Source organism: Mus caroli, unplaced genomic scaffold (genome assembly GCF_978045245.1).
Source record: "Mus caroli unplaced genomic scaffold, Mus_caroli_1 scaffold_4, whole genome shotgun sequence".
NCBI classification, from domain to species: domain Eukaryota; kingdom Metazoa; phylum Chordata; class Mammalia; order Rodentia; family Muridae; genus Mus; species Mus caroli.
Window position 1 is genome coordinate 31,726,904 of NW_028227259.1, and position 19,976 is coordinate 31,746,879.

General features: G+C 41.4%; 2 protein-coding genes and 1 pseudogene across 9 annotated transcripts in view; 2 read left to right on the forward strand and 1 right to left on the reverse strand.

The window, feature by feature from the left end:
- Rnf32 (ring finger protein 32) overlaps nt 1-8,583 on the forward strand; it is a 30,165-nt gene extending 21,582 nt beyond the window's left edge. For 2 of the 4 annotated variants that reach the window (XM_029477886.2, XM_085836558.1), the window contains exons 8-9: nt 7,238-7,405; nt 8,147-8,583. In XM_029477886.2, coding sequence (XP_029333746.1) covers nt 7,238-7,405; nt 8,147-8,395 — 417 coding nt within the window. In that variant the 3' untranslated portion in view covers nt 8,396-8,583. The remainder of the gene's footprint in view (nt 1-7,237; nt 7,406-8,146) is intronic. The other 2 variants (XM_085836557.1, XM_021162609.2) reach the window with 1 other exon arrangement.
- On the forward strand, nt 777-1,595 carry LOC110294076 (mortality factor 4-like protein 1 pseudogene; annotated as a pseudogene).
- A 7,000-nt stretch (nt 8,584-15,583) lies between the features above and the next one.
- Lmbr1 (limb development membrane protein 1) overlaps nt 15,584-19,976 on the reverse strand; it is a 145,913-nt gene continuing 141,520 nt past the window's right edge. For all 5 annotated transcript variants that reach the window (XM_021162298.3, XM_085836554.1, XM_021162300.3 and 2 more), the window contains 2 exons: nt 18,520-18,681; nt 15,584-16,759 (listed from right to left, as the gene is read on the reverse strand). In XM_021162298.3, coding sequence (XP_021017957.1) covers nt 16,674-16,759; nt 18,520-18,681 — 248 coding nt within the window. In that variant the 3' untranslated portion in view covers nt 15,584-16,673. The remainder of the gene's footprint in view (nt 16,760-18,519; nt 18,682-19,976) is intronic.

Sequence of the window (19,976 nt, forward strand, 5' to 3'; positions counted from 1 at the left end):
ACATGTATCTTTAAATAATTGTGTGCTCAGCTATATCTAAGATGAATATTGTAAATGTTGTTTATTTTGCAAATCAATACTTTCAGATATACTATGCAGCTGTATAATTACTAAGCCATACCCTGAGTTTTTCCTGGCTGTTTGAAATAAAAATATGAAGGAAAAAAAAAAAAACCGAGGCCAAGAGAGACATGAGTTCAGGTGGACAATGTTATTACTGACTCTCAAGGCCTTCTTGAGAGGAACACTGAAGCTTTTATCCTAAAGAAATAAAGTAGCCCAAATGGGAAGTCTGTGGTGTAAGTGGTAAAGAAAGTGTGAGGAGGTTGTCTCATAGGCATTGAATCTGCCAAAACAGGAATAACGGTGTGCCCCTAACAAGTTAAGACAGAGAACTCTAGTGTTTGAAAACCTGGGCCAGAAGAGGCTAGTTGAGTGCAAGCATGCAAAGATCCTCATGTTGGCTCAGAGGATGAAGATGCTGCCTGACTTTGGGCTGTGATAACTTAAGCATGCATCTATAGGGTGAGAGCTAAAAGAATAGAATTAAATTTGGGTGGGGTAGAAAGTAGGGGATGGTAGTCAGGGATAATGGGAGGAGGAGGCAATGAATCACTTATAAATGGCACCCATGCAGGACCTGAAGCCTAAATTCCAGGAGGGTGAGTGAGTGCTGTGCTTTCGTGGGCCTCTTCTTCTTATGAAGCAAAGTGTGTAAAGGACAAACAAGTGAAGTACTTTATCCATTACAATGGTTGGAATAAAAATTGGGATGAATGGGTGCCAGAAAGCAGAGTACTCAAATACATGGACGCCAATTTGCAGAAACAACAAGAACTTCAAAAGACGATAGGGGCTGCTCCAGGAAAGAAGACATCTTGTCTGCAACAGAAAAATGTTGAAGTGAAAACAAAAAAGAACAAGCAGAAAACACCTGGAAATGGAGTCGGTGGCAGTGCCAGTGAGACACCTCAGCCACCTAGGAAGGAGAGAGCCTGGGTAGATCCTACCATTTCTATGAAAATGAAGAAACATTCATGAGCAGAGCTGAAGTTAAAGTGAAGATTCCTGAAGAGCTGAAACCGTGGCCTGCGGATGACTGGGGCTTGATAACCAGACAAAAGCAGCATTTTATCTTCCTGCCAAGAAGAGTGTGGGTTCACAGATGATAAGGAGTACGCTGTTCATGAGGCTGCGGCAGGAATAAAGGAGTACTTCAGTGTAGTGATGGGCACTCAGCTACTCTACAATTTTGAGAGCCCACAGTATGCTGAAATTCTCACCAATCACCCAGATGCACCCGTGTCCCAGGAGTATGGAGCGCCACATTTACTGAGATTATTTGTGCGAATTGGAGCGATGTTGGCCTACACACCTGTAGATGAGAAAGCCTTCCTTTATTACTGAACTATCTACATGATTCTCTCAAGTACCTGGCGAAGAATTCTGCAACTGTGTTCCGTGCCAGTGATTATGAAATGGCTCCTCCTGAGTACCATCGGAAAGCCATGAGAGGGGTGTGCTCTCTCTCGTGCTTGGATCTCTGTAAAGAGCCTGGTTCCTAGTCCTTCTCTTGTACAAATGATGGACTTTGAAGACCACTGGTGTATAATAGAGTTGGTGTTTGTCTTCTGTTTGATTTTAAAGAGAAAATAAAAGGAGTAACTGCTTCTTTTTTCTTTTCTTTTTTTTTTTTTTTTTTTTTCATTTCAAAGTTTCTACCAGTGTATCAGTGATGGACAACAGAGACATGCTGTAGAGTGTTTGCCTAGTTGACAAAGCTGCTTTTGAATGCTGGTGGTTCTGTTCCTTTGACACTCCGCACTTTTATAATTTGTGTTAATGCTCTCTGACAAAATGCTCTTGATTCCTAGTGCCAAAGGTCCACTTCAGTGAATATAACTGAACACTCATCCATCTGTGCCCCTCCCCCCTTTTAAACAGTGCTTGAGGAGCCCATCCTTTGCAAGTCATCCATGTCCTTCCTTGGGCATCTTATTTTTGCATGTTATCTGGGCATCTTATATCTTTGTTAAAGAATGGTGGATTGTTTTCCTGGGGTTTTGTATTTGTGTCCAATGCATGTTTTAACTTGATAGATGCAATGCATCGTATAGCTACAGTTTTATGGGAAAGTCAATCTTTTAGGAGTTGTTTTTCAGATCTTCAATAAATTTTTTCTTTAAATTTCAGGAAAAAAAAAGAAAAAGAAAAAATTTCACCTCTAAGGTGACAGAAAGCAAAGCTTAAAAATAGGAACTTTCATAAGGCATTTTTATTAGATATTTTCTTCATTTACATTTCATATGCTATCCTGAAAGTCCCCTATACCCTCCCCCCCCCCACCCTGCTCCCCAATCCACCCACTCCTGCTTCTTGGCCCTGGCATTCCCCTGTACTGGGGCATATGATCTTTGCAAGACCAAGGGCCTCTCCTCCTACTGATGGCTGACTAGGCCATCCTCTGCTACATATGCAGCTAGAGACACGAGCTCTGGGGGTACTGGTTAATTCGTATTGTTGTTCCTCCTATAGGGTTGCAGACCCCTTCAGCTCCTTGGGTACTTTCTCTAGCTCCTTCATTAGGGGCCCTGTGTTCCATCCAATAGCTGACTGTGAGCATCCACTTCTGTATTTGCCAGGCATTTGGCATAGCCTCACAAGAGAGAGCTATATCAGGGTCCTGTCAGCAAAATCTTGCTGGCATATGCAATAGTGTCTGCGTTTGGTGGTTGTATATGGGATGGGTGGGGCAGTCTCTGGGTGGTCTTTCCTTCCGTCTCAGCTCCAAACTTTGTCTCTGTAACTCCTTCCATAGGTATTTTGTTCCCCATTCTAAGAAGGAACAAAGTATCCACACTTTGGTCTTCCTTCTTCTTGAGTTTCATGTGTGTTGCAAATTGTATCTTGGATATTCTAAGTTTCTGGGCTAATATCCGCTTATCAATGAGTGCATATCATGTGTGTTCTTTTGTGATTGGGTTACCTCACTCACGATATCCTCCAGATATATCCATTTGCCTAAGAATTTCATGAATTCATTGTTTTTAATTGCTTAGTAGTACTCCATTGTGAAAATGTATCATTCCTCTGTTCCATTCCTCTGTTGAGGGACATCTGGGTTCTTTCCAGCTTCTGGCTATTATAAATAAGGCTGCTATGAACATAGTGGAACATATGTCCATATTATAAGTTGGAACATCTTCTGGGTATATGCCCAGGAGAGGAATTGCTGGATCTTCAGGTAGTACTATGTCTAATTTTCTGAGGAACCGCCAGACTGATTTCCAGAGTGGTTGTACCAGCTTGCAATCCCATCAGCAATGGAGAAGTGTCCCTCTTTCTCCACATCCTTGCCAGCAACTGCTGTCACCTGAATTTTTGATCTTAGCCATTCTGACTGGTGTGAGGTAGAATCTCAGGGTTGTTTTGATTTGCATTTCCCTGATGATTAAGGATGTTGAACATTTTTTCAGGTGCTTCTCAGCCATTCGGTATTCCTCAGTTGAGAATTCTTTGTTTAGCTCTGTACTTCTTATTTTAATAGGGTTATTTGATTTTCTGGAGTCCATCTTCTTGAGTTCTCTCTCTCTCTCTCTCTCTCTCTCTCTCTATATATATATATATATATATATATATATATATATATATATATATATTGGATATTAGTCCCCTACCTGATTTAGGATTGTTAAAGATCCTTTCCCAATCTGTTGGTGGCCTTTTTGTCTTATTGACAGTGTCTTTTGCCTTATAGAAGTTTTGCAAGAAAATAGAAAATTTTAATGGAGAACTCGGGGTTTGTTTTGTTTTTAATGAGAGGACATTGAGATGGCTTCGCAGGCAAAGGCACTTTGTAGAGCCTGATGACTGGAGTACCCCCAGGACCTGCATGGTAGAACAGAACTGACTCCCAGTAACTGTCTTCTTATCTCCATACTCACGCCATGATGTAAAGTGGCAGGACAAAAAGAAAAGAGACTACAGGCTAGACACAGCTGAACAGGTCTTGGTAATTACACAAATGGGCTGGTCAGTTGTAATACAGCTTGTGAACACCTGTGTGCAGCACATTCTGGGTCTTATTCAGAGGCAGAGAAGGTGCTCTGACCTGCAAGCAACCAATGAACCTGTGGGCTCCAGGCCCACCAGTGAATGAGAAATGGAGTTGGTAGGTGATATACCAGCTGCCAGCAGATGACCATGTAATGGTCACCTGTCAGTGCTGCACCCCTCTAACATGAGTCTCCTATAGTCTAACAGAGCCCAGGGCCTCAGCTATGCTAGTTCAGTGTACTGCCATTAAGGCCCTAGATTTTCAGAAAAGATCTGTGGATGATGGCCTTGAAGGAGCTCCCTCTCCCACCTCAAATGACACTAGCCACTACTCTTTAATGGCCTCCTCATCTACTAAATTGCTTGTCTTTCCTAGGCATCAGAGTCCTTATACAGATGACCACAAGCCACTTGGCTTTGAGTCCTAGACACAAGACAGATCTGACTTGATCTGGGTATCATTCACATGAAAATGGTGAAATGGTATTTTGGGCATATTGGGAGGGGAAAATTAAATTTAGAAGCCTTTTCAACATGATTACTAAAAATCTTAGCATTGCACATATAGCTCTAACTGCATTTTGTTACATAGTGGCATAGTGTAAGTAACCCCTGGATCTTTCAGAAAGTCCTCAAAGCAATTGTAGTATAGCAAAAGGCTTGTAAAAGTATGCCATGTGCTGCTTTGCAATTCTTTCCCAGTCTTTTCTCATATGATTCCCTTAACAGCAAATCTTTATCTGCTTGCTCAGAGAAACTAAATCTTTATAGCCTAATTGAAATCAGGGAATGATTCTCTTCCCCAGCCCATGTGAAAGACTGGCTTCTGGACCTAGCAAACCATGGCTGCACTATTACCACCCGCCTGAGCATTTCTGCTGTGTACTTGTTCCTAAAAACTCAAACTGGAGCTAAAGCAGAGCACAGGGCTGGAAGCTGGTAATACAGAGCCATGGTGTCCAGGGTCTAGGGCCTCACACCTAAGCTGGACACCCAATATGAAAATGTGATCTCCTCCCTATGGAGCATCCTTGGCTAGCTCCCTTCTGTGTGTATCTTAAGCTGGGCAGCAAATGAAGAGAGTGGGTGTCACATGCGAATACCTGGCCAGAAGAACCTGGTCACAGGATTTTCTCTCTATCTGGAAAAGATGGGTCCAGGAAGGCAACACTAAGAACAAACAAGGAGGCTGGGTGAGCTGATCTGGCAAAGTGTCTGTGAAATACGAGACTCATGTATGATTAGAGAGTGCTTTTGTGTGCCTGTCATGCCCACCTTCCATGAATACTGACTGATATAATAGTAAATACTGTGAAATTTCATTTTCTCAACATACTGATTACAAGATGCTGTGTGAAATGGTACCGTCCTGTTACGTCATAAGTTTATATTTGAACTTCTGTCCAGAGGTAATTGTGAAGAATTCCCTACAATTATGTTGTAAGTAACTAAGACCACAATTACGATGATATTTAAGCACCAGACCAATAACGTACACTTTAAATAAATGTTCTAATTAAAAGTCATGAAAGCTTACCAAAAAGGAATTAGGGCAGAAAACTTAAAACCTATTCAACATTGTAAACAAAACAGTAACAAAAAAAAAATCACTTTGAGACAGGGTTCCATGTAGCTCAGGCTAGCCTCAAACTTTGATCCCTTGCCTCAAGTCCTCTGAATGCTGGGATTATAGGTGTGTACCACCATGCCTCCTTACTATCTAAATGCAAACCCCACTAAAGTTTAAGGCATGTTATATTTCTACTAAACAATATAGTACTTATAAGACTTAACTCTTAAAATACGGTGACAGCATCTTGAGGGAAGGACAGGCACAGTGTCAAGCCTTTGCAGCTGGAGAGGGCACAACTCAGAGAGATCAAAGAATCACAGCAGATGAATCCAGATGAATCAAGAAGCAGGCATGCTGATGTAGAGTTAATAGCGGCAGGTAAAGCTGGTGGGAAACTGCTCTATCATGTGAGCAGACCCCACCTTCCTAAGTGTATGCAACTAGTTCACACCAATGTGCTCAAAGTATTGGAGTCCAGTGGATCCAGCAGCTCCTGTTAGGATATGACTACATGCTCTGCCACAGCCAGCCAGCATCTGATCTGTGCCCAAGTCATTTGTCCTAGGGCCAGCTGCTTTCCTAAATCAATTTCATGTGTGTGTGTGTACATCTCTCTCTCTCTCTCTCTCTCTCTATATATATATATATATATATATATATATCTTATGTATATATGTGTATATATGTGTGTGTGTGTGTGTGTACACACACATCTTTATAAAAGCCTGAGTTTAAAGGACACTAGACTTAAGGTTAAAACTTCAGATGGCATGCATATGCTGCCTCTATACTGACACTACCAGTATAGAATTTAACCTAAGTCCCAAGGGCATCTTAGTTACCCATCTTGATTATCTGTGCTTGGAGGAAAACTTTTAAAGTCATTAGGCAAGGAGTGTTTCAAATTGTGACCTTAGAGCTTGAATGAAAACAAGTCACAGGTGACCCTCCTTTGCCTGGGTTTCCTTTTCTGCTTGCATAAGATCATATATAGTCTGGAGCCACAGCTCCACAGGGAAAATGACTGGTGAGCAAAGCAGTAGTCCCCGCATGCCTGGTAGCAGTGCCAAGAACCTATACACTGTGCTGTTTAAGTCCACTATGATTCAAGTTCCCTCCTCCTGTCAGCTTTAGTCCCAGATGCATTCTGTGCTAACTGCAGCAAAGCAAAAAGTATCTTTTCTTGTTTACACCTCCCTAAACTCTTGAGCTGGAATCCTGTGAATTAGACCAACAAGAGGCAGATGAGCAAGATTAAAGAATAACCACTTATTTAATAAAGTCTCCTGTGACATGGGCAACTTCTAACAGAAATAAAGGCCTGAGTCAACAGCTGAGCAACAGTGAACTGGGCTCTTACTGATGAAGAGTGGAAAGTCCCCAAAACAGTAACAAAAGGAGATAGCGGACGATGGTAAGACAGACAGACATCGTGGCCTGCCCTGTTGTAGCTTCCTCTCGGGAAGCCCTGTTTTCAGAGATGAGGGCACTCCTGCTGTAGTATCTATCGTATGGTCACATCACAGCTGCTGGAGAAGGGACATCAAGTCCCTGCTTCAGGAAGGACTGCCCTCATTCAGATGCTCCAGCCTATGGCTCTGCTCTCAGTTCACAGAAATCAGCCACCGAATCCTGTGCTCATACAACACCAACATAGATGAACTCTTCTCAGAAATTGATGTCTGCTTGGCGGTAAATCGTAGCATTCTTCAGCAGCTAGATGAAAGGTGTGGCCAGATAATCACCGAGGAGGACTGGGAGAAAATCCAAGCACAGGTAGGCTTGTGCCCTCTGCAGAATGGACTGCAGTTGCAGGTCTGGGAGCCTTGGTGATTTTGCTTGGATGGGGACACCCAGGCCTTTGCTATTAGCTCAGTGCTGTACTCAGAAATGTTAAAGCTCTAGCTCAATGGTGGGTGTTATGAACAATGAAAACCCAAAAGGCCAATCCTAATGCTTCCTGCCTTCCTCCTGTACCTGCAGGAGCCTATGAAGGAAAGCAGGACTCTGCAGCAACTCGAAGCCAAGATAGAAGGAAAACTTAAATATTAAATTGGGGGCTAAAAAACAACTTAAAACATAAAATTGGGAAGGTTTTAAAACTTTAACAGTAACAGCCAAGTGCTTTGCAATTTTTGACTTTTGGTTTTGTTTTGTTGGTTTTTTCTGTAGCCCTGGATGTTCTGAAACTCATTCTGTAGACCAGCCTTGAACTCGAGATCCACCTGCCTCTACCTCCTGAATGTTGGGATTAAAGACGTGTGCCACCATGCTTAGCCCAATTTTCCATTTTTAATTAAAAGGCATTATATATGTTATATTATTAGTGTTCAGCAGTTTTAAAGTATGTTTGTTTAATTGGGTATTATAATCTACATCTCACATATTGACATTTAAGATTTTCCATGGATTCATGTCTTGGGCTATAGTTCTCACTGTAGGTCTGAGTTATTGTGGAATGTGACGGGGGGGGGGGTGTCACTCCTGTAACAAAGCTGTGTCTGCTTTGTGCTGCAGGCTGCTCACCATGAGATCTATGAATGTTCCATCTGCCTGACTCCACTCTCCTTTCATGGCGATGGCCGGCAAGCAGCCATAGGGACCAGCAGCCAGCGTCCCAGAGAGACAGTCCTCCTGTCCTGTGCACATCTGTTCCACAATGCCTGCCTCCTGGCTTTGGAGGAGTTTTCTTTAGGAGACAATGTCCCTTTCCATGTCTGTCCTCTCTGTCGCTCCTGCTACCAAAAGAAAATTGTTGAATGCTGAATTCGTGTCCAGGAAGTTAAATCTCTGACTAGAACAAGAAAGGGGTAAAGGCTATCCTGCCTTTGGATGAGCTGCATGGGTTTGGGGTAGAGGACTACACTGCTGACTGTTCTTTGTGATTATATAGAGGAAATATAAGTACCTATTTAACTGTGGTCTTTATTGCATTAAAAACAGCATGTTCATTTGTTGAATTTAAATGAGAAGTAGTGTTAGTTAAAATGTAGCTAGTGTCTGACCAACAGCAAGAAACTGACACACTTATTCAATGCATAAGAATCTTTTATTTTTATATAATAGATGTGTATTATAGATAAGTACTTTTAACATGTTAACTGGAAAAAAGTGATCTTCAGCATCTAGGTAAATCAAAATGGTAACTAGGTAAATCAAATGTTAATGGTGGTGTTGCAGATTCCTATGGTCCATATAAGAGAATGAAAATCTCATATATGGACCAACGGAAAATCCCTGAAGTTTTTGGTGCCAGTGCCACACACTAATGCCAGGCCCCACAAGTACTCAAGTCCCTGTCGCTTATAACCAACTATATCTCTTCATATACTTTAAAATCACCTCTGAACTCTAATGCCTAGTATAGTGTAAGTACTCCATGAACAACTGTTGCTTTACTATATTGCAAAGGAACTAAGAACAGGAAAAAGAAAACTGTGTGTAGTAAGTACACAGTAGTTTTGCTAGCCCTTTACACTCCACATTGGAAACAGAGAGTGCCGATGGGGCCAAGACTGCTGTACTCAGTAGCTAATGAGAAGCATTGCTCAGGTGGCCCCTCCATACTGGAACAGATAAAAACCCATTCAGCTGCATTAGCAGTATGCTAATGGAGGCTGGGGCATCTATTCTACAGCACTCTCAAGCTCCCTGGCTCTTTCTGTCTCAAAGATGTAAGTCTCCTTTGCCTCAGCCTTCACCAGGGAATCTGCTTTTTTTGGAGGAAAAGCATGTTGAGGCTATGCTGGGAGGCAGTGCCAATGGAAGACAATACCCAGCCTGGATGTGAATGCAGGTAGCAAGCAAAGGTGTATTCCAGGGTTCAGAGCTGCTCTCTACACAATGTGAGAAGTATTTAAAATTCTTTTTTTTAAACCCTTTTAAAGTAGTTTTCTTTTGTTGGTTTAAAATGTATGCACTGATATATAATTTATGAATTAGTATGTACATGTTGTGCTCAAATTTCTCTTAATGATTAGATTTACTGTTAAAACATTTGGAGGCTAATTTGGAGAATACTTAGAGGTAGAGACAGGCTACATCTCAGAGAGCTACTTTTCCATTCAGGAGACTCAGCTGAGAGGACAGTGCAAACTTTTACCATTCCATCATGCCTTTAGTCAGCTGTCACATGGAAATTAGCACTGATTGGAACACCTCATGCCAGTAAGAGGGTTCAGAGGCCATAGAATGTGACATCCTTCTCACTGTGGCTTCTTCCTCAGCACAATCTTTACTGTAATTAACTGATCTCCCCTTAACTTAGATGTCTCAGCATCCTTGCAAGATTAAACCTCCTTCTCACTGCCCACTCCCATTTTTTACTTTAATCATACTTAGAAAACTTGTATGCTCTAGGTTGTAGCAATTATGTCTTTCTCCCCACATTGTAGACAGACATGAGTTCTTCCACACTTAGAAATTTTTATGGTTGCTGGTCTATATAGGACCTGACCCATCCCTAGGCACTCTCATTACTAACGCATGAACTGAATAAGACACTGCCAAAGGAGCACCTTTTCAGGGCATTTTGGCCCAAAAGTGGTTTATGTGAGCCAACAGTAGGTGCTCTGAGGTTTCTGCTCTCAGAGCAGTAAGAGCTTTAAAAACCCATAACAAGCTAGGGTAGAGTCCAGCCTTATTATGCTTTGTAGGATTCTTTTTTTCCTTTCAAAGTACATGAGACAGCCACATCATTATAAAACTGCAATGTTACATGACCCTCTATTAGCTATCCTTACCACTCAGGACATAGGTAATAATTTGAAAACTGGTTATAGGCTTTTTACTACCTTTAGTTCCTACACAAGGCTTATCGTCTTGCCCTGGGAACTCCTGGGCCAAGGCCGATACCAACTTCACAGGTCACAGCTACTGAATTTTGTCCTCTGCAGTACAGCCAGAACTGGACCTACTTCAAACTTTCTGAATCCTAAATAAGATTATAGGTTTGAATAGAGAAAGAGAGTAAGCAAGGTATTCAGGCAGTATGCGGCAAGGATAACACTCTAAGCTAGATGCTATATTGTTAAGCTCTCAGTCCTTGCAAGATACATCCATAAAACTGGTCTCCTTTTAGAATCACATTGTCTTAGACATCTGCTTATTGATCGGTATTAAGTACTGACTGCATTAAATGTAGAATAAAGAAGGAAGTTCCCCATGTTCCATGGATAGGCAAGCTAGTGTGGCTGCTCACACTCTCAAGTCTCATCAACACACAGAAGTAGGCCTCCAAGATTTGTCTGCTGTCTGAGAACTCTGAACAAGCCAATGGAGTCACTGGAATCCAGATGACCTGGCCTAACCTACCTCTTCACTCAAGAATGGGGCAATCTCAAACACCTTGTTGTTGTTTTGGCTGTGTTCCAAAGACATGAAATGGGGTATGCATCTCCTATGACACTTCTGAGCTGCCCATGTGTCAGGAAGGAACACTTAGTTCCTGTCCCCATGCTCTTGCACACCAGCCCCATGTCACAATAAGACATATAAGACAAAGTGACCCACCCTGAAGCCTGAGCCAGTGCAGGCCTGTGAGAGAGGAAAGACCAGACTCTTCAAGCAGTAAGCAATGGGGACAACCTGGGGTCTCAGAAACATGGCCTGTGTCCTTTAAGTTTCTGGGTATAAGGCTGTAGGAACCTATGTCCTTGGTGCCAAGGTGTCATGTTTGTAGCGGGACTTTTCACAACAGTTCTTGGGAGGAAAAAGACAATACTCAGAAAACTTGTGAGGCAACAAATTTACCCAATTAATATTCAAGTCAACACTAACAACAAGAAGCGTATTAGTTCTTTTAAACCAGATTCATTATGTTTTTCAAATGGAAATGTACCTCCCATTTTGTACTAGTAGGTCCAGAAATAGCTTAGTTTGTGCCTGGTATTTAAAAAAATAAACAAGGCTGGAGAGATGGCTCAATGGTTAAGAGCACTGACTGTTCTTCCAAAGGTCCTGAGTTCAATTCCCAGTGACTACATGGTGGCTCACAACCATCTATAACGGGATCCAATGCCCTCTTCTGGTGTGTCTGAAGGCAGAGAAACCCTGTCTGGAAAAAAACTAACTAACTAAATAAATAAACAAACATCAGAAAGTCCTAACATGGATCACAAGAAAAAAATAATGCCACTGTTTTAAGTTCTTTTTGTTGTTTTTGTTCTTTTGGTTTTTTGTTTTGTTTTGTTTTGAGAAAGGATTTCTCTGTGTAGCCCTGGCTGTCCAGGAACTCACTCTGTAGACCAGGCTGGCCTCGAACTCAGAAATCTGCCTGCCTCTGCCTCCCAAGTGCTGGGATTAAAGGTGTGCGCCACCACTGCCCAGCCTGTTTTAAGTTCTTATATGTGTTTTGGTGTGCATGTAAACTCAGTTACAGAGGACATTCATTTCTTATTGTGAACTGAAGTGTGAGGCCACTGGTGCTCGCAGGCTGTGCACACTTCCAGCAAATGAGCCAGTGTGAACAACACTGTAGAACTCTGGATGAAGTTCAGTTCTTCTATGGAAGAAAACAGAAACAAGTCTAATGAGCTTGAATCATTAAATAATGTAAGATGCATGTGATCAACAACTAACACTACTTTTGGGTTGCAAAGGTATCATAAATTCACAACAGAAAGTGTGGGACCCCGACTTAGAGCATTTCTCCCTGGAAGGTAAAGCCCCTGGATGTTCCCCAAGCTTGTTTTCCCTGATCTCTAAAAACACAGCCAGAAAGAAGCTCTTTGTTTTCTATAGCCAGCAAAAAGCCTTTTTGTTTCTATACTTTACAACCAGAGATGTGATAATTGTAAAAGACCCAGCCAGGCACTTGCCTGGCTTCCTGTGCCGAGAGGACACGGAGAGAAAAATTCAGAAAGAACTCACTGCCCACTCCTTCTGCCTTGCAAATTTCACCAAGGACACCTGGAAGAGAAGAACTCCACCCAGTTCCTCCCAACTCCTCCCAATTCCTCAGCCAGCTGTAAAAAGCCCCCTACTGTCACTGATCAGGTCGAAATCCCCTGCCCTGCACAGCAGAAAGTGTTCATTCTCAGCTAGCTGATAATAGAACCTCTTGCAGTTTACATCAGGTGTGGTTTTCTCTCGGGTCACTGGGGTGCTGGCCAGTGACCCGAGAGAACGACTTGAACTGATGCCCAGCTTCGGGAGTCTTACAAAAGCAAATTAAAATACCTTTCTCTTTGTCTAATACCACTGTGTTCTCACACTGAACCAGAAGCAGCCTGTCAATACTCTTGAATGTTCATCATGATAGAATTGAAGACTAGATATATGTGCAGGGACTTATAAACAAAGTATAAGATTTTTCTCAGAACTTTAATTTCTAAGAATTTTAAGTTACAACAAAAGTACCTCATAGAAACAAGACTAACAGAAAACTTGAAAACAACATGTAACAGAAATTTACCAGTGTGTCTCGACACATGAAAACAATATGTAACAGAAATTTACCAGTGTGTCTCGACACATGAAAACAATATGTAACAGAAATTTACCAGTGTGTCTCGACACATGAAAACAATATGTAACAGAAATTTACCAGTGTGTCTCGACACATGAAAACAATATGTAACAGAAATTTACCAGTGTGTCTCGACACATGAAAACAATATGTAACAGAAATTTACCAGTGTGTCTCGACATATGAAAACAACATGTAACAGAAATTTACCAGTGTGTCTCGACACATGAAAACAATATGTAACAGAAATTTACCAGTGTGTCTCGACACATGAAAACAATATGTAACAGAAATTTACCAGTGTGTCTCGACACATGAAAACAATATGTAACAGAAATTTACCAGTGTGTCTCGACACATGAAAACAATATGTAACAGAAATTTACCAGTGTGTCTCGACATATGAAAAATATCATAGCAGTTTAAGTTTAAAAGCAGTGCTACATATGTTCACATATTTAAAGACCCTACAATACTTCTGCCTATATACATTAAATACTGTACCAACCATAAGCAAATACATAGACTAGAATCAATGGGAATCTGTGCTGCTGACTACCAGGATCACCTACTGTGCTTGGCCAAAGCAGAAGTGGCAACAACTGCTGCTGCCACCATGCCCACAGCCCCATAGGTGGTGAGAAGCAGACCCAACAGGGTTCATTCTGATTCACCAGCCAGCCCAAACAGGTGTGACTGAAGGAGCTAACAGAATATTTATGAACAACCATACAGGGTCTCATATTTAGGTCAGACTTTATTTTACATAAGATAGATGAAAGGAAAAAAGAAAGAAAGAAAGAAAGAAAGAAAGAAAGAAAGAAAGAAAGAAAGAAAGAAAGAAAGAAAGAAAGAAAGATGGATGGATGATAAATAGATCTAAAATATATGCTAGAAAATCTATAAAAAATGTCACAATGTATAAAATTTGATATAGCCTCTCATCTAGATCTATAAAGTGTTTGGTGCCCTTTTTGCTTAAATTGTAGTAATTATTTTTATGTATAGAAGTGTTTTTCCTTCACCATGTGCCTACAGTCAGTGCCCATGGAGGTCTGAAAAGGGTATTTAATCCCCTGGGACTAGAGTCACTGATGACTGTGAACCACCATGGGGATGCTAAGAACCAAATCTGAGTCCTCTGAAAGCAAAGCTAGTGCTCTTTAACTGCCATCTCCAGCCATTCCACCTCCAACCCTCATTTCCTCATTTTGCTTTCGTTTGTATGTTTGCTTTTGAGAGACAGTTTCACTGTGTAGCACTGGCTTGCCTGGAACTCCCTATGTAACCTAGTCTGGTTCAAATTCTTAGGGATCCTTCTGCCTCTGCCACTTGAGTGCTATAAGGAAAACACTACCATGCCCAGTCTCATGCCCTTTTAAAGAGGACATTCAAGGTAAGAGAACAAAAGGACTACTCAACAGAGCCACTGGTGCAACCTCATCTAGTCAAAAATAGAGTGCCAAGACTAGTATGAATGGGAGCTCTTGTTTGCAGAGCTTTCTGCACTCTGTAAAACAGCACTGCAATGCAGGACTCCTGCATATAACTGTCTTCACGAACTTGGAATGTGAAGCCTCAGCATGCTGCTGTCCATTCGTGAAGTTCTGTATCAGCCAGCCTCCAGCACATGCCCAGTGAAGTGATGGCACCTGGAACCAGTCCCTCCCTCCAGGCAACTCTCAGGTGAGTGACCAGTGACCCTCAAAGGGTAGTGACCACGCAGTGCATCAACCACAGAAGGCCCGAGAATCAAGGTAAGACAATCCTTAAAGCCCACTTCCATCTCATCACCAAATATCTCCAGTCAGTCCAAACCTGGATCCCATCTTCAAATTAAGAACCTCCAAATGAATCAGAAGTTTAGGACTTGCTCAGCAGATAAAGGTCCCTGAATCACACATGTGAAAGGAAAGAGCTGACTACTGAAAGCTGTCCTTCAGATCTTTACTCATTAATGCCTGCCCCCATGTTTCTATCTATCTGCCCGTCTGTCTCTCTTTCCCTCCCTCCCCCCTCACATATAGACACACATTAATAAAATTAGAGACAGACATTGAGAAGTTCAGTATTTTATGAAAATTTTCAGACACCTTACCTTGCAGAGCTCTGTTTGGTTGTTGGCAAATGGTGTGCACCGAGGTGACTGAGCAGAAAACTCTGACCTCTCCCTGACTTGCTCTGCTTCAGAGCCTGTCATGAATGACCAGGTAGATCAGAAATAGCCAACTCACACTGTGCTAATGCAGGAGCTCACACTCGGGAATCTATCAGTACTCACTGGAGGTACGCACTGACCTACTCACAGCCACAGCACCAAGTTTCCTTAAAACTAACCTGGAGTATCAGGAGATGCCATGGTGTAAATAAAGATGTGGACTCAATGGCTTATAAACATAGAGCTAAATCTTGGTTTTCTAAGTTAAAAAAAAAAAAAGTCAGATACAGCCTTTCATATATTTCTCCAAAATAACTAAATTCAACAATTTGAGAAAAAAAGTGCTTTACTTCTTTTTCTGAACACAAATCCTGTTATATCATCCATACAGTGCATGTGAGCATCACTATATTTCTGTGAAATGTGTGCTACCTAGGAACAACAATAGCATGCGCTCAGTTTTTCTTTCTTTCTTTTTTTTTTTTTTTAAATCAGTAGACTCAGGAGTTGAGAAGCCATTCCAACAATTAAACTAAACAACTAAATAGTTATGAGCTCATATTATACTGTACCTGCCCTCTGTGGAGAACCTGACCTTGAAGTTCTGGGTATCACACTGGTAACCTTCCTGAGGTGGAGACTTAAGGTGGTGTATATGAGAGTCACCAAAGCCTGAAAAAAGCAATTTCTGTCTTTGGGTTACACACATACAACAAGCACAGAGTGTAGTTTTTGAAAAAAAGGTTTTAAAAAATGAATGTACATACAGCCTATAAGGCAAAGTCTAAGGTGTGTACAACACTGGCACTGTGCTGTGAAAAGTATTATCAGGTACACACACACTGTCCAAATCTACAATCACATGTGCTTCATACTGCAGCTTACCACAAAAAAATAGTCCTGGGGCTGCCCACCAAGGCTCAGGTGTTTAAAGAATCTAGTATTTTCCACTGGCTCAAAGTCTAATGAAGATTCTGTAAGATGAATCAGAAAATCTGCTTTTGGTTTTTTAAATAAAACTGTAGTTTGTTATTGTACAACAGTTTCCAGGACCTTGTGGAAATGCTTTGGGGTACCAGATGACTTTGAGGCAGGCTTCTGCCTGCAGAACCAAACTTCTCATGGTGTAAAGCAAAAGCATAGGAAAGTCCAAGTCGTCACCTCCCATCCAGATAGTTCCTGCTATAGACACACAGCTTTTCCTCAGTCTCTAAGACTCAGGGTTTAACCAAAAGCTATCATACCAGGTCACTCAGAAACCTCAGAGGAGACACAGGTGACTAGTGCTAAGTTGTAAGTACTTATGCGAAAGGGCACGGTCAGCTGGGTCCAGACCCATCAGAAGGAACAGTATCTATGGGAATGTCATGAATCAGTTGTCCGGACTTGCTGTAGAGTGCTACGGAGGCAGTCAGGTCTCACAGTGCTTTCTGATGCCCATTTGCAGAAGGCTTTGTAGTTTCTGAATCCCTTGAGGTATCTGACAAGTGAAGTTTGTGAAGTCCTGTAGAAAAATTAGAATAAAGGTGAGAAAGGAGCAGTGCTAAGGAATGGGGTGACCAGAAAAGACATGCTTAGCAGCAGGACAGCTTTCTTGTATAGGCTGCAATGCTGGAGGTCAAAGCCAGAACCTTATACATGGTAGACAAGCATTCTACCACTGAGACACATTGTTGACCCAGGAACTACACTTTTAAGACTTAAGTAGGTTCACTTCTTAAATTTGGGTATGACACAGTACTGATAAAACTGCAACAATGTCATCTGTAGACCTCTCCCAAAACAGTCTGCCTTGGTTAACATCACTACTGTTACTACTGTGCAGCAGATGTTCTCTGAAAACTGTTAGAAATGAAATTGGTTGTTAAAGTCAGACTTAACACCTTGGGCCACTTGAACATATATTTAAAAAGGATCTTTTCTATACAGGGAATTGTCCCTAAGTAATATACAAAAAGATAATAGAAAATATTTGAAAAATAAACACAACTCTTGAGTTTCACATAACTCTTGAAAACTATACTATGTCTATGGTCAAACTGATACACAGGGCCTCTCTCTGGCCTCTGGCAGGTTGACTTATAACTTTTAACAGAAGCTACACAGCAAAATGCCAACACTGATACACTGCAGCCATCTTAGTTATAGCCAAGCTGGAATTGATCTGAGATCCTAGCTAAAAATGTTTCAACTAAACATGTGATTGAGGGTTTCTTAATTCTAATGCATCTGCCTATTTTTAATGTGTTTGATACTATGACACTAAAATTCATAAATTATCTGGTGTTTTAGTTGAAATGAGACATAGCTTTTCATCCCAGGGCAGCATTTCAATCAGCTATATTCTCAGAGTGCATGTTACAAATAAAATACATGTGGAACTGTAACCTGGTGCTTTCTTCTTCAAAGGTCATCCTTTCAAACACCAGGATCATAAGGTTGGTGCTATGAGAAGCTGTATTGCTACCTCTATAGTTTAAGCTTTATGAAATTGGGGCCTCAATAGATCTATCAATATGTTGCCTCTTGAAATAGCTAAAACTACAACCTATATGGAGCATAAGCATTCAAGTGGTATCAGGCAAATGAGCTAATGCTAGGGTTTCCTACAGGAACCACCACCTTTCTTTACTGCTATGGAGTAAATGCTACATGACTGCCTGGGAAGCTTTTGGAGTGCTGCTTACCCTAAAGTACAAAGACAGGACTATGTTCAGCATGTGTGTAGGAGTAATGCAGCAAAGACATATCACTTGGAGCAGGCTCTTTACCACAATACAAATGACCGAGCCATGAAAGCAAACGCCCTCTCCTGTCTATACCAAGAATGCTAACACTGTTTTCCAGAGTTACATGGCTTACTGGAGAGAATCTATATTGCTTTTTCACTTAGGAAATCCAAGTCCTCCTAAAACTTCATGTAAATAATAGTAAACGGCACCATTATAAAAAACAAGCCTGCCACAGCAAGTCTTCCTCCTCACTACAATGACACAATGATAAAAAGACAGGGCTCACTGCCATTCTAAAGTTCTTATCATGACCTCAGCCCTGTTCTGAGGCCCCATCAGAACAACCACAGTTCCTACTCACATACCTCACAGATGAGGCCCTGCAGTACAATGATAAAGTTCTGATCCAGACCCACCAACATGTGAGTCAGGGATGGGACTGACAGCCATGCACACTTAGAAACTAAATAGAGAGAGAAATATTAAAGTCATGATTAGTAGAGAAAAAAATGTCCATAAATCTCAAGATTACCTAGGGCCTTGAAAAGTTCTTCTCGTACAGCTGATGTGAATTTTCTGATCAAACACAATGTTGTCATGATGGCGAAGAGTAAATTGTAGGATAATACAATATAGAAATTTCCCAGCCAATTAAATCTTCCAAAGTCTCCAAGTAGATCAAATCTAGTGATTCCTATTAAAAAATAAAAATAGAGTTCTTACTAAAGTGGGGTGTGTCCATACCTGTAACAAATACAGTTGGGATTAGGCCAGACTCCACAGACTGCCTCAGAGGTTTGTAGAGTTCTGTGGCAAGACTCTGCCATGAAGCATACGACTGCTTCCTAGCAGGGCAACCCAAGCCATCCCTGACCTTCACATGCCAGTCACTTGCATGTGTGACTGGCATGAGTACACCATCACCTGTTTAGGGTTCATGCCTACATTAAAGACCAAGCTTAGGTGCCATTCACTAGAACCTGTTCTTCCCCACTACTTACATATGTGCAAGTTTGTGCGGGAATAGAAACCCTGACTAAGACAGTAGGAAAGAGTTTACTCAGCTTACACTTCCACATTGCTATTCATCACCAAAGGAAGTCAGGACTGGAACTCAAGCAGGTCAGGAAGCAGAAGCTGATGCAGAGTCCATGGAGGAATGTTCTTTACTGGTTTGCTTCCCCTGGCTTGCTCAGCTTGCTTTCTTATAGAACCCAAGACTACCAGCCCAGAGATGGTACCACCCACAAGAGGCCCTCTCCACTTGATCACTAATTGAGAAAATGCCCCAAGCTGGACCTCATGGAGGTACTTCCCCAAATGAAGCTCCTTTCTCTGTGATAACTCCAGCCTATGTCAAGTTGACACAGAACTAGCCAGTACAGCTATAGACTATTTAAGGATTTTATGGGTGATTTCAAAAATAACTTTGACTCAATATCACATCATCAACTGACTTTTGAATTTGGCTTTCAGCCATGATCCAACACAATTCTATCAAACACTACTGGGAGCCTCCCAGAGAAGCTTATGAATGGCAGACATCTTCCTATGCAAACAGTGTAGTATGAACAGGGAAATTCAAATTTAGCTCCATAGTCACTCCCACCTGGAACCAATGCATGTAAGTTTGAAAGACATTGGCAAAGAATTTTAAAAATACCTGAAGATTAATGAAGACATTAGATAATACCTTACCAAAAAAAAAAAAGTTTTAAACCCAGATACCAGAAAAAAGCCTTTAGTGCCTGCCCTGTATTAGTGTAAAATACTGACAACTTTGCCTTAGTCTCTCAGTGCTAAGCCTAAAAGAAAGGACTTTGTTAAATGAAATGGAAGCCTAATTGGATACTTTACTTTTCAAACCAGAACATTTAATTGATGTTAGTAGCTATATAAACATTTATGGTCCTACCAACACAAACCTCAAGGTATTACTGATGCCCCATACTGACAACTGAATTGATCCCGCAATCCAAAATTCTCCAT